This window comes from Anomaloglossus baeobatrachus, assembly GCF_048569485.1.
Source record: "Anomaloglossus baeobatrachus isolate aAnoBae1 chromosome 3 unlocalized genomic scaffold, aAnoBae1.hap1 SUPER_3_unloc_1, whole genome shotgun sequence".
In the NCBI taxonomy this organism is placed as follows: Eukaryota; Metazoa; Chordata; class Amphibia; order Anura; family Aromobatidae; genus Anomaloglossus; species Anomaloglossus baeobatrachus.
In genome coordinates, this window is record NW_027441780.1 from 1002233 (window position 1) to 1023709 (window position 21477).

General features: G+C 52.2%; 2 protein-coding genes across 2 annotated transcripts in view; one reads left to right on the forward strand and one right to left on the reverse strand.

The window, feature by feature from the left end:
- Positions 1 to 12604, reverse strand: part of LOC142258696 (uncharacterized) — a 226680-nt gene extending 214076 nt beyond the window's left edge. Inside the window, exons 1-2 of the mRNA XM_075331317.1 lie at positions 12377 to 12604; positions 2154 to 2254 (exon numbers count right to left, since the gene is read on the reverse strand). Of these exons, the coding sequence (XP_075187432.1) occupies positions 2154 to 2232 (79 nt within the window). The 5' untranslated portion in view covers positions 2233 to 2254; positions 12377 to 12604. The remainder of the gene's footprint in view (positions 1 to 2153; positions 2255 to 12376) is intronic.
- A 147-nt stretch (positions 12605 to 12751) lies between these two features.
- LOC142258697 (uncharacterized) overlaps positions 12752 to 21477 on the forward strand; it is a 54017-nt gene continuing 45291 nt past the window's right edge. The window contains exon 1 of the mRNA XM_075331318.1: positions 12752 to 12829. The gene's annotated coding sequence lies outside the window, so the exon portion shown is untranslated. The remainder of the gene's footprint in view (positions 12830 to 21477) is intronic.

Sequence of the window (21477 nt, forward strand, 5' to 3'; positions counted from 1 at the left end):
GGATAGCGGATATGGGCAAATGGATGGTCAGAGGAGGTCCAAGGTCTCCCAGCTATAGATCAGAGCACAGATAACCAAGGCCCACATTCGCAGGGAGCCACAGTGGCGACGGACTCTGTTCACAGGCAACCTAAAATTAGTTGCTCAGCCTCAGCTGAGTGTTTTACACTGTTTTCCAGTCCTGTGGAGTGGTTTGTGGCTTCTTGAGACTCAGGGGGCTAATTTCTTTTCAGCTGTCTTCTCCCCATTTAAGGTTTGAGATTCCTCTTGTTACTGCAGATGATACCTTCAGTTTATGCTCCTGTCATTCCGGTTTTTGTGGCGATTCTTTGTGGGGTTTGCATCTCCACTCCCGGTGGAGGGGGGGGGGGGGGGGGGGGGTTAGATCAGGGTTTGGACAGGTGTTAGTGTGGCACCCCAGGCTTCAGTTGCCACAAATATACCTGTACCCGGGGCAGGGAAGGATCTCCACATCAGGTAGTCCCACATACAACACTTCCACTCCAAGCCTGGAGGGGGAGCTCTACAAGCAGAGTTCAGGTGAGGTCCCCTTTAAATCCAGGTTTGGAGGCGGAGTTAAAAAGACAGTTGACAGTTGGAGAAAAGGAGACAGTGCGAGCAGAGAGTGAGGGAAGACATCAAAATAGAGAGGGCTGTGCTTAGCCCGTACGAGCAACTGTGTGACCGCCTGAGGGGTCAGGAGTGAGGCAAAAGAGGAGTGACCGGGAAGGTGGAGCCAGATCGGTTCATCCCCAAGGAACAGCGCTGATTACCGGACACCGGCGTCCGAGTTTGTGAGGGATCTAATCTACCCAGCAATAAAGACCGGAGGCCAGGAAGACTCCAGGTCTCCTGGCCGCAGCAGCACCTGAAGGCAAAGCCGCTACACAGAGCTTAGGGACCGCAGTGAGTACAGCAGTGCCCCTTAAAGAAGCTCCCGCCGCCTGCCATACAGGTGAAGACAGTGAGAGAGGGACAAGGTATAGCTACAGGCAGCCTAGTACGAAGGAGAGAGACAGCGCAGCAGGGAGGTCTCACAACTAACATGGTGCAGAGATCCTGAACTGTTTCCAGATTACCCAAAAACTGTCACATCAGAAACTGAACCCATTTTTAATAACACCTGCAAGTAAAACCTGGTCAGAGTTAATGAATTGGTGTAACGCACTTTATTTCTTCATCTGAGGAGCCATAGGCTGCTGCACTAAAGTGACAGTTGAAAAGGCTGTGAGGAAAAACCGCCATATCTGTGTAGAGACTGCTAAAACTGCCCTGGGGACCCCGCTTCACCTACGGGAAGCATAAACAACTGGCTGCCTAACCATCACCCCAGAGGTCTGACCTGCAGCCCCAGTAACCATACTGGAACCGTAGGTGGCGTCACGAAAGTTTTATTTTTTTTTAATCTTCTTTATTATTTTTTTTATTTTATTTTTATTATTTAGTGAGTTTCAGCGAACACCAGGGCCATGGAACTGGGCACAGGCCCCCGTGACATAATCCCATTAACCAACACCTGGAACCGAGTACCCCACGGCCCTGGGGCGGGTCATTAGGGTTAAGCTGGAGGTCCAGACCTGGATACCATCAAGCCTACCTCTGGGATCAGGGACAGCACAAGTTCCCTAGTTTGAGGGCCAGTTTTAGGGTCCCTGCTCCAGCTATCCTGGCACCTCCATGATACTCTGGGTTTAGGACTGATTACTCAGAACAGGGAACCCCTGAAGAAACCAAGCACCTCCCAGTTTCAGATTGAACTGAGCTTTCGCTCAACAAACAGCTTGGCACGACCCGGATTCCATAGGGAGCCAAAATTGTCACTCACTGCGTACAAGACAGCGGATAGAGTGTGACACAGTAACTACAAGGAAAAAATGCAGTTACATTCTCCCAGCAGCTGCTCACTTCCAGTCACCAGCACAGTGGGAGAGGCTGAAACAGTCACCACTCACTACATAGTGGGTGCACAGTAATCAACCCTCTTGTTCCTTGGCTGACAGCCTGTGAGCGGTAAGTGTTACTGTTTCCCGCACTGCATCGGTGACTGTATACGAGCGGCAGCAGGGAGAATGTAAATTCATTATCTCCTTGCAGCTGGGAATGTGACTGTTCTCTTTGTTATTTAATGGTGACTCTTCACTGAGGAGGGTTACCTGTGGAAAGGTCTCTACTCCGTTCATCACCCCGCACATCCATTTCTCCTTTTTCCATTGTGTCTGCAGCGTTCTGCATATCTTTTCCCTGAATTTCAAAGCTGTAAAATAAATAATGTAAAAGTCATGGACAGAAGGAAAAGTCATGTGGAAGGTTCTAGATCAGCGTTTCTCAACTCCAGTCCTCAAGACCCACCAATAGATCATGTTTTCAGGATTTCCTTAATGTTGCACGTGATGGAATTATTCCCTTTCTAATATTAAGGAAAACCTGAAAACATGATCTGTTGGTGGGTCTTGAGGACTGGAGTTGAGAAACACTGTTCTAGATTGACGCTTCTGCTACCAGAGTCTTATGGCACCTGAGACCAATCGATGCTTGGCCTCTACGCCTCCTATATCCCCCGTGCTGCCCCAGAGTCAGTTCAGCAGGGATAGAAGCAGACGTGGCAGGATCCACTTAGTGTGGTACATTATGACATTGGGATTTCCTTCATTGTTTTGTCTTCACAATTTGGATGCCCTAATGCTTATTTTTCCATCATTTTAGAATTGGTTTAGTCAACAATGTTATATTTTTGAAAGTCTTTTTGAGGAAATACGTAATTACTTACCGGTAATGTGTTTTTTCTGAACCCATGATGGCACCACGAGAGAGGGGATCCGCCCTTACAAAACAGGAAACCTCCAGAATAAAAAGGGGCGGCACCTCTCCCCGCATCAGTTGATTACCGAGCATGACAGGACCTCCGAAACAAGGAACATCGTTAAAACATATCCCGCCACCAGAACCGCCCAGTGAAGAGGAGCGAAAAAGGAAGCAAACTAGCAACCCCTAAGTGCAGGGAGGGAATGTAAGGGTGCCGTCATGGGTTCAGAAAAAACACATTACCGGTAAGTAATTACGTATTTTTCCAGCACCCATGATGGCACCACGAGAGAATTACAGAGAGGAAGACCTAGGGAGGGACAACAGTTTGCAGAACCCGTCTCCCAAAGGTGATGTCGGTGAATGACAAATCAAGGCGATAGTGATTAAAAAAGGTGGACGGAGAAGACCAGGTTACTACCTTACATATTTGCTCGATAGAGACCTCTGACCTCTCCGCCCAGGAAGATGCCATCGCTTGCGTGGAGTTCGCCTTCATACCAGGAGGTACGGCTTCACCCCCGGCCGTGTAAGCAACAGAGATGGCATCCCTGATCCACCTGGCCAAGGTGGATTTAGAAGCCTTAAGCCCCTTCCTACAACCCTGGAAGACTACAAACAGAGACTTATCCCTCCTCCCTTCTGAGGTGACCAACAGATACCGTTGAAGACAACGCCTAACATCCAGGCAGTGCCATCCCATCTCCTCCGGAGTAGAAGGGTTGGCATAAAAAGAGGGGAGCACTATTTCTTGTGATCTATGGAAGTGGGAATGCACCTTCGGCAAATAGGCAGGGTCAGTTCTTAAAACCACTCGGTCATCAAAAAACTGGGTATACGGAGGAGAAATGGATAAGGCCTGAAGGTCACTAACCCTACGAGCGGAAGTGAGTGCGACCAGGAGAATCGTTTTGAGGGACAGATGCTTGAGTGAGATAGAATCTAAGGGCTCAAACGGGTGCCGTGTTAAAGCTGAAAGGACCAAGTTAAGGTCCCAGGACGGCAGTGGCATGTTGCCCCGAGGCCTAGACCTAGCACAGGACCTAACGAACCTAGACACCCAGGGATTTCCGGCCAGGGCATGGTTATACAAGGCGCTCAGTGCGGAGATTTGCACCTTTATGGTACTAACCGACAGACCCAGTTCCCAACCCCTCTGGAGCAATTCTAGGACAACCGGGACAGAGGGTGGCTTAGTAGGATCCGCACCCGTAGAGGCCAGGAATTTGGCCCAAACGCGCCCATAAATACGAGTAGCGACAGGCTTTCGACACTGCATCAAGGTGGAGATCAGACCTGGAGAAAACCCCTTGTGGCCTAACAGTGACCGCTCAAGCGCCACGCCGTCAGGTGTAACCTGGTGTTCTGCGGGTGGAAGGCTGGACCCTGGGATAGGAGATCCGGTAGGTCCGGGAGAACCCACGGATTGGTGATGGACAGATGCGTCAGCCAATAAAACCAAGGTCTCTTTGGCCAAAAGGGTGCTATGAGAATCACGGCTGCTTGATCCTCCCGTATCTTCCTGAGCACTGCAGGGAGGAGGATGATCGGAGGGAAGGCATATGCGAGGCGGAAGTCCCATCTGAGTAATAGGGCGTCCACCGAGTGGGGATGATCCCTCGGATCCAGGAAACAGAATCGGGGAACCTTCCTGTTGGTTCGGGTTGCAAAGAGGTATATCTCAGGAACCCCCCACATCTCCGTTATCCTGTCGAAAACGGACTGATTTAGAGTCCATTCGCCTTGGTGAAACTGGGTGCGACTGAGAAAGTCCGCCAAAATGTTCTCCTTCCCTCGGATGTGCACTGCCGACAGGGAGCCCAGATGAGCTTCTGCCTGAGACATGATCCTGCTTGTGATGGACATTAGGTGCCTGGAGCGAGTACCCCCTGGTGGTTGAGATACGCTACTGTCGCTTGGTTGTCAGACAGAACTTTCACATGGCGACCCCGCAATAACGGCAGGAAACGACCTAACGCCTTTTCCACCGCCAGCAATTCCCTTGTATTCGAGGAACTTTGAGTTTCTCCTCCAGACCATCGTCCCTGAATGAACTGAGTGTCCAAGTGTGCACCCCAACCGTAGAGACTGGCGTCGGTGGTTACCACCACGGGCTCCGGCGCCATCCAAGGCACCCCTCTGCCCAAGTGGACCGGATCTAGCCACCAATAGAGGGACTGCAATGTGCTATGGTCGAGAATGATGAGTCTGTCCAGATGGTCTCCGTGAGCGGTCTGATGCTGCAAGATATTCCACTGCAGGACCCTGGTGTGTGCCTGAGCCCATCGGACTGCCGGGATGGCCGCAGTCAGGGAGCCCAGGAGGGACATCGCACCCCGGAGAGACATGCGCTGGTGCCGCAGAGTCCGGTCTATCTGGGTCTGGAGGGCTTCCACTTTGGAAGGAGGCAACCGACATAGTTGAGTGTTGGAGTCCCAAGTGAGTCCCAGAAACAGGTGAACCTTGGAGGGGATTAATCTGGACTTCTCCTCGTTGATCAACCAGCCCAACTCCAGTAGGGAAGCTTGCACCTGCCGTAGAAGGGCCGCACAATGGCGAGCTGAGGCGCCCACAATCAAGAAGTCGTCCAGATAAGGAATCAGAAGGATCTCTCTCTGACGCAGATATGCCGACATTTTTGCTATTATCTTCGTAAAAATTCTCGGGGCGATGGCCAGACCGAAGGGGAGGGCTTTGTATTGAAAGTGGCAGACCCGACCGTCCATGTGGAGGGCTATTCTGAGGAAGCATTGGAAGAGAGAGTGGATTGGGACATGATAATATGCATCGCACAAGTCTATGACAGCAATGTGACAATGGGGATACAGATATTTCACGATGGACCGCACGGACTCCATCTTGAAGCTGTCTATTTGAAGGAACCGGTTGAGGGCTTTCAGGTTGATGATTGTGCGATAGGAACAGTCAGGCTTCCCCACCAGAAAGAGGGTGGAGTAGAATCCTTCTCCTTGTTCCCGTGCGGGAACTTCCATGAGAACCCCCTTGAAGAGGAGGTTGCTTCCAAAGCCAGCTGTTCCGCCAGAGAACGACGCAGAGGGGTAACCAGGAATCGGGGAGGAGGAGGGTGATGGAAGGGGAGCCGGAGGCCTGAGCGTATGAGGCCCAGGATCCATGCACTGGATGAAGTCCTTTCCCAAGCCCGAAGGAACTGAGAGAGCCTCCCTCCGACTTGGGAAAGCGAGTCACTTGGACGACTTATTCTGATCTTTTGAGGGGCCCTTGAACATGAACCCCTTTCCCGGATTCTTTCTATCGGACCAGGTATTCCGATCCCGGGGCCGGGTGGGGCGAAAGGACCGCCGTGAAGAAGGAAATGACGGAAAGGGAAAACCACCTTTCTTGTCGCTAGCTTTTTCCAGGATGTCATCCAGGACGAACAGATATTCACCTTGACAGGGGATATTGCAAAGTTTAGACTTAGTTTGCAGATCCCCCGGCCAGCATTTCAGCCAGAGAGCTCTTCTAGCCGCATTGGAGAGGGACGCTGACTTTGAAGCCAACTTAGTGGAGTCCGCCGAGGCGTCCGCAAGGAAGGCCGCCGCCCCCCGCAATTTGGAGAGGGAGGAAGCAATCTCCTCCTTAGGTGCCCGTGATCTAAACTGGTCTTCCAGTTCGTCAATCCATATAGTCAGGGATCTAGCCGTACATGTAGCCGCAATTGCGGGTCTCAGTCCTCCAGCAGAAGCTTCCCAGGTAATCTTCAGGAAGTGATAAGCTTTCTTATCCAACGGGTCTTTCAAGGAGCCCATGTCCTCAAATGGCAAGGCAAACTTTTTGGACGCCTTAGCGACAGCCACATCCAATTTTGGCGCCTTATCCCATGTGGAGCAGGAGGCCTCCTCAAACGGATATTTTCTCTTAAAGGCGCCTGGAAGGGAATGCTTCTTATCAGGTCTCTTCCATTCCCGGGCAATCAAGGCCTGTACTTTATCCACCACCGGGAAGGAGCGTCGTTTTTTCTGCTCCATGCCCCCGAACATCCTATCCTGGATAGATTTTTCAGGTTTCTCATCCGGGATGCCCATAGTGGTCCGCACCGCCTTAACCAACTTCTTCATATTTTCGATTGGGAAGCACTGGCGACCCCCTGAGTCGCTATCTGAAGAGGAGCGGGAAGTAGAGCCAGAGGAATCACAATCCCCATCAGACCTATCAGAGTCCTCGAGGGTAGGCGAAGGGGGCCTAGAACCCCCAGCACTCTGCGCCCCAGACAGGGATCGGAGGGAGTCCCTGACCTCTTCCCTTATGATGGACCGGAGATCGGAGGCAAATCCCGGCTGTTCCACCGACAAAGTCTGCTGAATGCAGCCTTTGCACAGCCTCTTAGTCCAGGAACCAGAAAGTTCTTTACAGCACAAGGCACATTCCTTATGGCTGGATTTAGATAAACACTTCTTAGGTTTACTGCGATCCTATAAAAAACACAGACAAGACGACCGCCGGTTAGAAGCGGAACTCATGAGGTAGCACTCACCCACAGATGCAAGAGGCTATACCGGGTCAGCAGGGACATCATCTGACTTCCCTCCTTTAGAGGGCCTTTTTCTGTCAGGAGAGTCAGGGTCCTTCCACTTGGAGGACCGGTCGTCAGACATCCCACGCTTGACCCCCGAGCCAGTGACACTGTCATCCTTGCCACCTCTCTGCTGCCGCTTCAGGGAGGCAGTATCCATGATCAGAGGGAGGCTTTGGGGAGGAGGGAGGCGAAGGAGACGCAGCTGACTGCTTGTCAGCCATGGTAACCGAGCACAGGCACCATAGAGAAGATTGCCGCTCTGATTTTCAAAAAAAAAAAAAACCTTGGCAACTCCAACCCCTATTTCCAGTAGATGACAACCCATCCGCGCGTCCAACAGGAAAAGGCGCGCTGCGCATGCGCACCGCCCGGACATCCCCGCCGCCACACACAACATGGCGCTCAGTCACCCGGAAGCGCCATAGCATCTGCCGCCATGAGGACGCCCCGCAGGGAGCGCAGCAGCAGCCACCCGTATCCCAGCCCCTGGTGCTGGTACGACGTGGTAAGGAGAGGGGGGGGCCGGGAGCAGGGAGGGAAGGAGCCCACGCGCAGACAGGACCCCCGTGGGTATGCTGCGTCGGGAGAGCCCTGCGGTCGACCGGACATACCTGGTCCCCGCAGGCTCATGGCGCTCCTATCGGGCGCGCCGCACGCAATCCTGACCCCCACTGGTCCGCTGCGGCAGCTCCACAGCACCTCGGCCGACCGCAGCAGGACCCGTGCCGCTGCCAGAGTCGGCCGGCCGGGCGCCAGACTTGAATCTTCGGCCCATCAGGACCTTCTTGGATCCAGTGGATCCCTGGAGGCTCCCTGTTCAAGGACAGGAAACCAACTGATGCGGGGAGAGGTGCCGCCCCTTTTTATTCTGGAGGTTTACTGTCCTTGAAGGGCGGATCCCCTCTCTCGTGGTGCAGTCATGGGTGCTGGAAAAAATTAGTTTTATTCAATTGTTTTTCTTTAACGGGACGAACAGAGGTGTACATAAAATCATGGGACCCCATAGCGGAAGTTGTAATTGGTACCCCCCTCCCCCAAAAAATAAAAATGTAATTAATATTCAACTGGGTCATATAAGAACCTCTCTCACAACTTTACAGCCCTTACAAAGTAATTTTCCTCCTAATGAAGCCCAAAGATTCCCCTTTCACTGCCCCATAATGTATAATACCTCCACAGTCACTTCCTCCACACCAGGGCTGAGGAGAAAAACGAGAAGTTTCCATCCGCTCTCTATACAGACACATCTGCAGGTTTTTCCCTCCGCTCTCTATACAGACACATCTGCAGGTTTTTCCCTCCGCTCTCTATACAGACACATCTGCAGGTTTTTCCCTCCGCTCTCTATACAGACACATCTGCAGGGTTTTTCTCACTATCTGACATCAAATCAGAATAAAGTGAAGAAATAAATCCGGCACTCAAAATATTTTAAATTTTTTTTTTTATTTTTTAAATCCAGTGAATAAAGACCACAATGTGTGTCAATCAGTGACGTTTCGGTCCTTCCTTGGACCTTTATCAAACTCACACTATAAAGATACATAAGAAAAATACAAAGTGAATATTATGGGATATTGCAGCCGCTGGGGACGAGGCCATGTTCCAATTGTGCCCATTTTCTGTTATATAGATAAATCTTTTCTATCTTTCCACAAGTAATATGTATGATTTTTGCTCTAATATTCATGCACCGTATTTTTCGGACTATAAGACGCACCCTGGTTTTAGAGCAGAAAAATAGAAAATAAAATTTTAAGCAAAAAATGTGGTCATGACACTTATTATAGGGCGAGGATCTGCTGCTGACACTGTTATGGGTTAATGTCCCCAAATTCTCTACTAGGATACCCCATCCTGGTAATGATCCTCCTGCCTTGTATATACAGTATATACCCCCATCCTTGCTCATATACCCCCATCCTTGCTCATAATATACCCCCATCCTTGCTCATAATATACCCCCATCCTTGCTCATATACCCCCATCCTTGCTCATAATATACCCCCATCCTTGCTCATAATATACCCCCATCTTGCTATACACCCCCATGCTGGTATACGGCCCGCATCCTGTGGCACATAAAAAAAATAAATAAATAAACGTTCATACTCACCTTACCTCACTCCCTGCAGCCCCTCCTCCCATCTGTGTCAGCGGCAGCGCCGCTGAGTGGAGCCGTCCCCGTTCCCCTGCAGTACCGCGATCTCCTCCTGGCTGCCGGCGGCCAGCCAGGAGGAGAACGCGGTACTGTAGGGGAACGGGGACAGGTGAGTATACCGATTCCCTGCACCCCGCGCTGATGATGATGCACGGGGAGCAGTGAATACAGCCGCACATGATCACTCCAGGCTGTAGTTGCCAGGGGTGATCATGCGGCCGGCTGTTTATCCCTCGCCCATCATCCCGTCCACCTGTCAGCGCTGAGAGATGGGCGGGAGGATGGGCGTGCATATGGAATGAGTGGGCCCACGTGGTCACGGCAGGCGCTGCTGCAGCCTGCTCGTGCCCCCGATGACCCGCTCCACCGCAGCACCCTCATTCCCCGCAGCCCTACATTCAGACCATAAGACGCACCCCCCACTTTCCCCCAACATTTGGGGGGGGGGGGGGGTGGGAGTTCGTCTTATGGTCCGAAAAATACGGTACCTTTGAGAGAATGTTCACTTTGTATTTTTCTTATGTATCTTTATAGTGTGAGTTTGATAAAGGTCCAAGGAAGAACCGAAACGTCACTGATTGACACACATTGTGGTCTTTTGTCACTGGATATAAAAACCCCAGGTGTGCCCCCATCCATCAATCCATCTATCCTTCCTACAGCACCCCCATCCATCAATCCATCTATCCTTCCTACAGCACTCCCCCAACTTGCAGTCTCTCCCCCCTGCGAGCCCCCCCCCAACGTGCAGTCTCTCCCCCCTGCGAGCCCCCCACAGCTTGCAGTCTCGTCCCCCTGTGAGCACCCCCAAACGTGCAGTCTCTCCCCCTGCGAACCCCCCCCAACGTGCAGTCTCTCCCCCTGCGAACCCCTCCCAACGTGCAGTCTCTCCCCCTACGAACCCCCCCCAACGTGCAGACGTGCAGTCTCTTCCCCCTGTGAACTCCCCCCAACGTGCAGTCTCTCCCCCCCCAAAGTGCAGTCTCTTCCCCCTGCGAGCACCCCCACAGCTTGCAGTCTCTTCCCCCTGCGAGCACCCCCAAACGTGCAGTCTCTTCCCCCTGCGAGCACCCCCAAACGTGCAGTCTCTTCCCCCTGCGAGCACCCCCAAACGTGCAGTCTCTTCCCCCTGCGAGCACCCCCAAACGTGCAGTCTCTTCCCCCTGCGAGCACCCCCAAACGTGCAGTCTCTTCCCCCTGCGAGCACCCCCAAACGTGCAGTCTCTCCCCCTGCAAACCCCCTTCCCAACGTGCAGACATGCAGTCTCTCCCCCCTGCCAACACCCCCCAACGTGCAGTCTCTGCCCCCTGCGAGCACCCCCACAGCTTACAGTCTCTTCCCCCTGCGAGCACCCCCACAGCTTGCAGTCTCTTCCCCCTGCGAGCACCCCCACAGCTTGCAGTCTCTTCCCCCTGCGAGCACCCCCACAGCTTGCAGTCTCTTCCCCCTGCGAGCACCCCCACAGCTTGCAGTCTCTTCCCCCTGCGAGCACCCCCACAGCTTGCAGTCTCTTCCCCCTGCGAGCACCCCCACAGCTTGCAGTCTCTTCCCCCTGCGAGCACCCCCACAGCTTGCAGTCTCTTCCCCCTGCGAGCACCCCCACAGCTTGCAGTCTCTTCCCCCTGCGAGCACCCCCACAGCTTGCAGTCTCTTCCCCCTGCGAGCACCCCCACAGCTTGCAGTCTCTTCCCCCTGCGAGCACCCCCACAGCTTGCAGTCTCTTCCCCCTGCGAGCACCCCCACAGCTTGCAGTCTCTTCCCCCTGCGAGCACCCCCACAGCTTGCAGTCTCTTCCCCCTGCGAGCACCCCCACAGCTTGCAGTCTCTCCACCTGCGAACCCCCCCCAAGCGTGCAGTCTCTCCCCCTGCGAACCCCCCCCCAAGCGTGCAGTCTCTCCCCCTGCGAACCCCCCCCAAGCGTGCAGTCTCTCCCCCTGCGAACCCCCCCAAGCGTGCAGTCTCTCCCCCTGCGAACCCCCCCAAGCGTGCAGTCTCTCCCCCTGCATACCCCCCTAACGTGCAGACATGCAGTCTCTCCCCCCTGCCAACCCCCCCCAACGTGCAGTCTGTCCCCCCTTCCAACACCCCCCCAACGTGCAGTCTGTCCCCCCTTCCAACACCCCCCCCCAACGTGCATTCTCTCCCCCCTGCCAACACCCCCCCAACGTGCATTCTCTCCCCCCTGCCAACCCCCCCCAACGTGCAGTCTCTTCCCCTGCGAACCTCCCCCCCCCAACGTGCAGTCTCTCCCCCTGCGAACCCCCCCCAACGTGCAGACGTGCAGTCTCTCCCCCCTGCGAACCCCCCCCCCCCCCCAACGTGCAGACGTCCAGTCTCTCCCCCTGCGAGCTCCCCCCAACGTGCAGTATCTCCCCCCCAACGTGCAGTCTCTCCCCCCTGCGAGCCCCCCCCCCCAACGTGCAGTCTCTCCCCGCTGCGAGCCCTTCTCAACGTGCAGTCTGTCCCCCCTGCGAGCCCTTCTCAACGTGCAGTCTCTCCCCCCTGCGAGCCCCCCCAATGTGCAGTCTCTCCCCCCTGCGAGACCCCCCCCCCCCCCGTGCAGTCTCTTCCCCCTGCGAGGCCCCTCAATGTACAGCCTCTTTTCGTTAGCCCGCTCCATCGTGCAGCATCGCCCAGTGCCAGCCCCCTCCCCCTCCCCCAAACGTGCAGCTTCACCCCCTGTCCAGTGCGAGTCCACCCCAAACATGCAGAGTCGCTCTGTGGCAAGTGCGAGCCGCCCAAATTGTTCCACATTGCCTCCTGCAAGCCCCCCAAACATGCAGCGTCGCCTCCTGCCTAGAGTAACCCCCACATTCCTTATGAAACCTCCACAGCATCGCCCGCTGCTCCGTGTAACCCCCCATAAGCCACTTACCTTATTGAACCCTCCACAGCCCCGTGCTGCAGCCTCCGTACATTCCCTGTGACATATACACGAGCTGCAGCTCCCAACACAGACAGGAGACACTGCTCTGTGCCCCCAACATCCAGGCTGAGACCCCAGAGCTATAACTAATGAGGAAAAGCTGAATCTTCCCCACCTCAGGGTCAGGATCCTCCGCTCTGCACAGAGGAGCCCGAGCACTGCTGCTTCCGGTCACACATCTGCCCAGCACGAGGAGGCCCCGCCCCTTCCGGTGACATCATGATTTCATGAGATCACTCCTCCCACCTCAAAAAATCAACTCCGATCTAGCCTCTACCTAGAGAATACAGGCTGCTTGCATGTTATGACGTCACTTCCGGGGCGTATTCAGGTACTGTTAGGGGGCGTGTCCTTTATTCAGCGCGGCCTGTAGCTCTAGGCTCAACCGATCTGGATTTTGGGGTAAGAAATAAAAGTGTCTCCTGTCACTACTGGGGGCTGCAGCTCGTGTATATATCACAGGGAAGGGGCTGAAGCTGCAGCACAGGGCTGTGGAGGCTTCCATAAGGAAGGGGGATATGGGGGGCTACACAGGGCAGGGGGCGATGCTGTGGAGGCTTTCATAAGCAATGTGAGAATAACACTAGGCAGGAGGCGACGGTGCACGTTTAGGGGGCTATACTGCACATTTGGGGGGGCTCGCAGGGGGCGACGCACGTTTGGGGGGCTCACTGTGCATGGGGCTACGCTGCTTGTTTGAGGGCCTCGTAGGGGGGTGACTGCATGTTTGGGGGAGCTTGCACTGGACGGGGCGACGCTACACGTTTGGGGGACTCGCAAGGGGGTGGTGCTGCACGTTTGGGGGCTTGCAGGGGGTGACGCTGCAGTTTAGGGGGGGCTCACTCTGGCCAGGGGGTGACGCTGCACATTTGGGTTTGGACTAGGCAGGGGGCGACGCTACATGTTTGGGGGACTCGCAAGGGGGCGACGCTGCACTTTCGGGGTGCTCGCAGGGGCGATGCTGCACGTTTGAGAGGATCGCACTGGGCAGAGGGCGATGCATGTTTTGGGGGGGCTCGCACTGGGCAGGGGGCGACTGCACGTTTGGGGGGGCTCGCACTGGGCAAGGGGCGACTGCACGTTTGGAGGGGCTCGCACTGGGCAGGGGGCGACTGCACATTTGGGGGGCTCGCACTACGCAGGGGGTGACTCTGCACGTTTGGAGGGGCTCGTACTGGGCAGGGGGCCACTCTGCATGTTTGGAGGGGCTCGCACTGGGCAGGGGGCGACTCTGCACGTTTGGGGGGGCTTGCACTGGGCAGGGAGCGACGCTGCACGTTTTGGGGGACTCGCACTTGACAGGGGGCGATGCATATTTGGGTGCAACGCTGCACTTTGGAGGAGCTTGCAGGGTGTGCTGAGCAGTTCGCCATGTTGCACGCTGGGGGGCTTACACTGGGCGATGCTGCATGTTGTAGGGGGCTTACACTGGGCGATGCTGAACATTGAGGGGCTGATGCTGCATGATGGGGGCACATCGGGGGTGGGGAGTGTAGGAAGGATGGGTGGGGGCACATCGGGGGTGGGCACTATAGAAGTCCATGGCTTATAGGGAACCTGTCACCACTGTTTTGGCGTATAAGCTGCGGCCACCACCGGGCTCTTATATACAGGATTCTACCATGCTGTATATAAGAGCCCAGGCCGCTGTGAGAACATAAACACTTTATAATACTTACCTAACGGTCGTGCGGTCGGCCATATGGGCATCTCCGTTCTCTGGTGCCGGCGCCGCCTCTATCGGCCATCTTCGTCCTCTTTCTGAAGCCTGTGTACATGACGCGTCTACGTCATACACACTCGCCGATCCTGCGCAGGCGCACTACAATACTTTGATTTGCCCTGCTCAGGACCTGAATGCCGGCGTGTGTGGATTACGTCGGACGCGTCATGCACCGCGGCTAGAGAAGGAGGACGAAGATGGCCGAAAGAGGCGGCACCGGAGAACGGAGACACCCATATGGCCCACCGCACGACCGTTAGGTGAGTATTATAAAGTGTTTTTTATGTTCTCACAGCGGCCTGGGCTCTTATATACAGCATGGTAGAATCCTGTATATAAGAGCCCGGTGGTGGTGGCCGCAGCTTATACGCCAAAAAAGTGGTGATAGGTTCCCTTTATCATATTTCCTCCAGCAGGATATATATTATCTCTTCCTCCTTTATGGACCTGAAATCCCGGGAAGATATCATAGTCTCCTGAAGCAAGTGTCCCTCACTGCTGAGTGTTTGGTGCAGTGTAGCAGGAGGTGGGTTTCATCCTTCCTTGGCCTCCAGGTCAGTGTTGGCACAGTCTGTCCTCCCTGGGCTTGTAGCTCTGCTTGTGTGGGAATTGATGGCTAGACTGTGGGCACTGAGTCTATATTGGCTCATAGTCCTGCGGTCTCTGGGGTCTGGGGGTTTCTCCAGATATGGGGTCAGTCTGTAGTCTCTGGTACGTGGTCTGTTTCTGTGAGGCGTTGATATCGGTCCTCCAGTCACTGACACCTCTCTTGGCTCTCGTCTACCATCTTCCTGATTCTGGCTTTTGTCAGGCTGCTGTGATTGGTCATTTTGTCCTGTTGGGTTTGGGAGAGCTGTGCCAGGGGTCCTGGTTCATCTGGACCACCTATATGTATCAGGGCTTTATGGTGATTGGAGCGTGGATTGTTATTCTGTAGGTGAGACTGACATGACAGTGTCCTCTTCAGAACTGCTAGGTGTAGAGGGAATCTGCCCAGCTCGGCCTGACAGGCAGTGTTGGAGGTGTTTTGATGGACGTGGAGAAGGCGCCTACAAAATTCCAGGTTGAATATTTATGTTGGGCTCAAATCCCACCTTGACCAATCTGGGTAAGCCCGGTTTCACACATCCTTCTTTTCACTGGTTTTGCGGATGCGGCGAACTCCCGTACAGTGTATACAGTACAATGACAGCGCTGTAACGTCCGGGTCACATGCGCCGGTCACATGACAGCATGTGACCAGAGCTTGTCGCACTGCCACTGTACTGTATACACTGTAGTGGCGTGCGCCGCATCCGCCAAACCAGCGAAAAGCCGGATGTGTGAAATCGGGCCAAGTGTGAGGGCCCCAGACTTCACTGCCGTACAGGAGGATTGGGGTGATGATGGAATTGAAGATTTTTAGCCAGACCCTCACTGGTGGCTTCAGATGATGGTTTCCTTCGGATGGCATAGCAATCTCTATTGCTCATTTGAAGCTCCCTGACTGGTGAATTTCCAGGCCCAGGTAGGTGTATGTGTCCGTTCCTGTATGAGCGCAGTTATTTAAGACAAATGAAGGTGCTGGTCCGATCTTCATTTTTCTGTTCTGGAACTCTATGATGTTGGCCTCCTTTTAGGTTGATCAGTGGCGCACACCTAGAGCTGGATTTCTCCAAGATTTGTAGGTTGTCTTGGAGGCCTTTCTCAGTTGGTGTCAGCAGCAGGAGGTCATCTGCATAGAGCAAGAATGTCACCTGAGCGTCATGGAGGGTAAGGCCTGGAGCTGTGGAACGTTCCAGAGCAGTGTACACTCATTGATGGAGATATTAAAGAGCGTTAAGGTGGCTTTACACGATACGACATCGCTAAAGCGATCTCGTTGGGGTCACGGAATTTGTGACGCACATATGGCCGCTTTAGCGATGTCGTTGCGTGTGACACCTATGAGCAATTTTGAATCATCGCAAAAACGTTCAAAATCGCTCATCGGTGACATCACCCCCTATTCCCAATTATCGTTGCTGCTGCAGTAACAATGTTGTTCGTCGTTCCTGCGGCAGCACGTGTCGCTGTGTGTGACACCGCAGGAACGAGGAACATCTCCTTACCCACGTCCCGCCAGCAATGAGGAAGGAAGGAGGTGGGCGGGATGTTCGTCCTGCTCATCTCCGCCTTTATGCTTTGATTGGGCGGCCGCTTAGTGATGTCGCTGTGACGCCGTATGAACCGCCCTCTTAGAAAGGAGGCGGTTAGCCGGTCACAGCGACGTCGCTAGGCAGGTAAGTAGTGTGACTGTTCCTAGTGACGTTGTGCGCCACGGGCAGAAATTTGCCCGTGTCGCACAACCAATGGGGGCGGGTACGCACGCTAGCGATATCGGTAACGATATCGCAGCGTCTAAAGCGGGCCTTAGACTTAAGCTGCAGCCCTGTCTGACTCCTTGGCTCTGCTGGAAATAAGCCATTCTTCTATCGTTCACACTCACACTGCAGAGGTTCTCGGTTTAGGAGCTTTTGATGACATCGTAGGACTTTCCTCCTATTCCGCTCTCCAGAAATTTCAAGAACCCGGGTGCCAGACGGAGTAAAAAGCCTTTTTTAAGTCCACAAAACAGGCGTATATCTTTACGTACTTTGTTTTGTGGATGTGGCTCTGAATGAGACTGTGCAGGGTGTAGATGTGATCCGTGGTGCGGTGGTTTGGCAGGAAGCCTGGTTGGCTCTTGCTGTGGACATTGTGCTCGGTGAGGAAACTGAGGATCCTCTTGTTCAGGAGGCTGGTGAACAGTTTTCCCAGGTTCCTGCTGACACGTCTTCCTCTGTAGTTGGCAGGGTCACACCTGTCCCCACTCTTGTGGATGGGTGTGATGGGCCCTTGCTTCCAGGTATGAGGGAAGAAGCCGGCAGTCAGCACAATATTGAACAGTTTAACCATTGCAGCTTGTATTTCCGGTGGTTTTATTTCAGCATCTCTGGGGGGATTCCATCCGGACCCCTGGCTTTTTTTACACCTTATGGAAGAGATTCTCTGCATCTTCCCCTAATGTAATTGGTGTATCCAGAGGGTTTTAGGAAATGTTTGACTTTCTCCTCCATCGCCTTTAGTTTTGATGTTCTGTTTTCCTGTTCTTGGCTTAGTCCTTCTTTTGGGATGTCTTTGTAGAGGTCTCTGAAGTAACCGGAGTGATGTCATCACAGCTCAGTCATTCTCTGCCTGAGGCTGGAGTCACACTTGCGTATGAAAAATCGGTCCGATTCTCATGCCGGAGATTAGGACGATTGTTTGCCACTTGTCATCCTTGTGCTGTCCGTGTGCAATCTGTTTGTTTTCTCAGCAGCTTTTAGGCCTTGTGCGCACTAGGCGTTTTTGCCGCGTTTTTAGCGGCGTTTTTACCGCGTTTTTGTGCTGAAAACGCAGTGACATTGCTTCCCCAGCAATGTCTATGGGTTTTCAGAAGTGCTGTCCGCACACAGCGTTTTTTTGTAGCTGCGTTTTTGTGGTGACCACAAAAATGCAGCATGTCAATTATTTCTGCGTTTTTCACTGCGTTTTTCACCCATTGAGTTCAATGAGATGTTCAACAACGCAATGAAAAACACATATAGCTGCGTTTCTATGACTAAAAACGCAGCTATAAACGCAATGGGTGGGCAGTAAAGTGACGTGTACAGGAAGAGGATTCCTTCTGTTGGTAAACACAGAAGCATGAATCCTCCCAATACCGTCACCGCTGCTTCCACCTCCCGTCCTGGGCATGTATGCTGCCGTGCGGCGCCATGTCTGGGCGGGAGGTGGAGGCAGCGGCGAAAACAAAAGTGAACAGTAGAAAAAAAAAATGTCATATATACTCACCTGTCTGCAGGGTCCCGGTGCCATGCCCGCTCCCAGCCCCTGTCTCGGTACCGCCGCTCTGGCTGTGTGCAGTCTCCCCGGGGCAGGACCTTGCTTGCAGGACCTGGCGGTGGATCACCTGATGCAGTCACCTGACGCATCAGCTGATCGTAGTCTCGCCGGCTTTTTCGCGCCCGGCCGGCTATCAGCTGATCCTGCCGTCAGGGGACTTCATCAGCTGATTACCGGCAGCTCCTGCAGCGATCGGACAGGATCAGACTCCTGTGCAATCGATCGCTCCAGGAGCTGCCGGTAATCAGCACAGCACATAAGTGAGTTTATTTTTTTTTTTGCACTGATTCATCAGCTGATTGTATAATCGGCTTTTATACAATCAGCTGCTGTATCATGTGATTCACATCCTGGATCCTGACACATCATCTGATCGCTCTGCCTTCCAGCAAACCGATCAGATGATATTGGATCCGGATTGGACGGCGCGGGACCCTCACCCAGGATTACTGCGGAGGGGGGTTCTTTATTTCAATAAAGATGGAGTCACTAATTGTGTTGTGTTTTATTTCTAATAAAAATATTTTCTGTGTGTTGTGTTTTTTTTTTTATCATTACTAGAAATTCATGGTGGCCATGTCTAATATTGGCGTGACACCATGAATTTCGGGCTTAGGGCTAGCTGATAATATACAGCTAGCCCTAACTCCATTATTACCCAGCTAGCCACCCGGCATCAGGGCAGCTGGAAGAGTTGGATACAGCGCCAGAAGATGGCGCTTCTATGAAAGCGCCATTTTCTGGGGTGGCTGCGGACTGCAATTCGCAGTGGGGGTGCCCAGAAAGCTTGGGCACCCTGCACTGTGGATTCCAATCCCCAGCTGCCTAGTTGTGTTAAGGATTTTGGGATACAATTGATCCCTCGATCTGATCGTTGTTCCAAATTAAAATGTCGTTTGTGCACGGCGAAAAAGAATGATAATTAATTGGAAATCAATTAAAACTCTTCCTCTCACGACCAAGGCTGAGGCAAGACTGAAAATCTTTATTCTCGGACACTTAAACCACGAAGTAAAAGGGGTGTAAACAAAAGTTTTAGTCCAATCAAGTATCGTAGGTCAGGGCTTCATGACGTAGAGAGATCTGCATATTCTCCGTTGATTGGTCAGTCTAGGCTCCAGGAATTTCTCTTTGTCCATCTGTCTTGGGTGTAAACCAGGAAATGGTGGCCATATTCAAGCTATACATATATATATATTCTAGTATATACTGAGGTTAAGGAAAATACACTGAATATGCAATATACTTATATAAACGTGTTAGTAAAAGAATAAAAGAGAACAAAGACATGCATAGATATGTGTGTTAGTTTACATCTTACTAAACTATATACCTGAGTCTATGAAATGGCTGAATTAAGTATTTATGGATAGTCAATTCTTTATCCTCAACAGTCCCCCCTAAAGACTTACTTCTGCCATTTCTGAATTCTAAGGGTACTGTGTTCCCTTAGGAAGAGAGGTAGAAAGGCTTAGCGGAAAACCTGCCTAACTGAACATTGAGGCATGGGTGGAGAGGGGAAGTGGTTTTGTTCACCAGTTTGAGACCAAGGACTCCTAGGCGAGTCCTCACCCTTTGTAGTTGGACTTTCCCATGTCCCAAGGTTCTCTAAGTCCTCTCTTCTAACAGTTTATTCTAGCAGAATCGTTTTGTAACTGGGGGAGAGGGTCGTGTTGGTCTTTATGGGCATGTCGTCTGTTATATCTAGGTCTTCTGTTTCGAGTAAAGGAAAGGTCCCTCCTAATGTGACTTCAGCTGTTTTGGAAAATATTTTCTTCAAACACGGAATTACACAAACCAGAATGGCTAATAATATAACTAATACTATACTTAAGGCGGTCCCTATCTGGATCAACCAGCCTTTAAAGGAACTCGTCCATCCAAAATAATCTCCCCAAGGGTCGGTCACTCCTGAATTTTTCTTTAATTCTTCAGACAGTGTAGTAAGTTTCTTTATAGCTAAGGTGACCTTCCCATCCACTCCAGTGTTATCTGGTATATATGTGCAACAAACATCCCCCACCATTTTACAGACTCCACCTTTCTCTGCAAGGATCATATCTAAAGCCATTCTGTTTTGATAAGCCATGATGGAAGTCGGATCTAGTTGTTCTGCCAGTCCCTGTAAGGCGTCACGTGTATAATTAACAAAACGTTGCTGATTATAGTAGATGTAGTTAATCCAGTCTACATTTTTATTTACAGTAATTATGGGGATAATGGATTCAAACCCCGCCCTGACTTGGTCTCTAGCCTTATATTCGTCAGGGACCCCCCTAGGCACTCCAATAGCATCAATGTAAACATGTGGGTCAAAAGAGCCTTTCGGTGTATTTCTACCGGTACGGTCATCATCTGCACCCCGTCGAGTCCGTAAGTTGATTTTGATGTGTGCTATAAAGTCATTTTCTTTGACAGTGTGGTCAGCGGGGGCTATGTGTATAGGCATAAGTGCCTTAGCTAAAGTGCATTCTCCCGTCCAATTTCCTTCTACTCGTGATCGAATTTTCATATCCCCACAAATCCAAAACACATCTGCCACGGACTGTACCTGGTTAATTAAGTGATCACGGGTGAGATTGCTATAGGATCCACAGAACCCATCTCGAAATCTACCCATATCTCTCCCTTGACCACTCACATTATAACAGGTATAGTTGCCAGGGTATATAGTAATGCCTTTCCCAGGGGAGAAGGCCTTAGCTACTATCGGGTATCTCTTTTTCCATTCTTCACATGCATTACCCTCAGTCATATTTGTAAACAGACTAACAAGACATAATTCAGCTTCGTAATCTAAATTCAGTGGGACAGTTCCTAAATGAGGTCTGGCTCCTGCACATACATAACAGTCTGACCTGGTGGCTTGGTGCACTGTATATTTCATCCATTCTAACCACAGGTTGGTGTCTGTATAACCCTGTTCAACTGCATATACATCTTCCATGGTGGGATTAGCTATGGCTACCATACTGTGAAAGGTCTGAATATGTGTAAGCATTCGAAATACTGGTAGAACTTTTGTCATCTGTAATAACCTAAATTTTCCCAACTGCATACAACCATTGTGTCCACCCTTTATATGTGTACCCAGAAGGTATATACCTTCATCCTGTGGTTGGGGGTGTTCTATATTGAGAACTAAAGGGTTACACTGGTTATTCGTAGTACATGTTCTAGTGGCTGGTGCACGGGAGAGTGTCATCCTGGTAAGTAAAGATCTGCCCTTCTCATCCCGTTTATTTAAGGCTACACTTGGTTTGTATCCCCAATTTTCACCAGTATTCCACCCAACAGCCTTCCATGAGCTACATGTGTCTCCATATCCTCCTCCTGTAACACATATGTACTGTTGCCCCTGTCTCAGGTGTGCCTGACATCCCATTTGGGGGACCCGTCCTAGTTGACATTTCACGATATCACAGTAATCAAATGTAAAAGT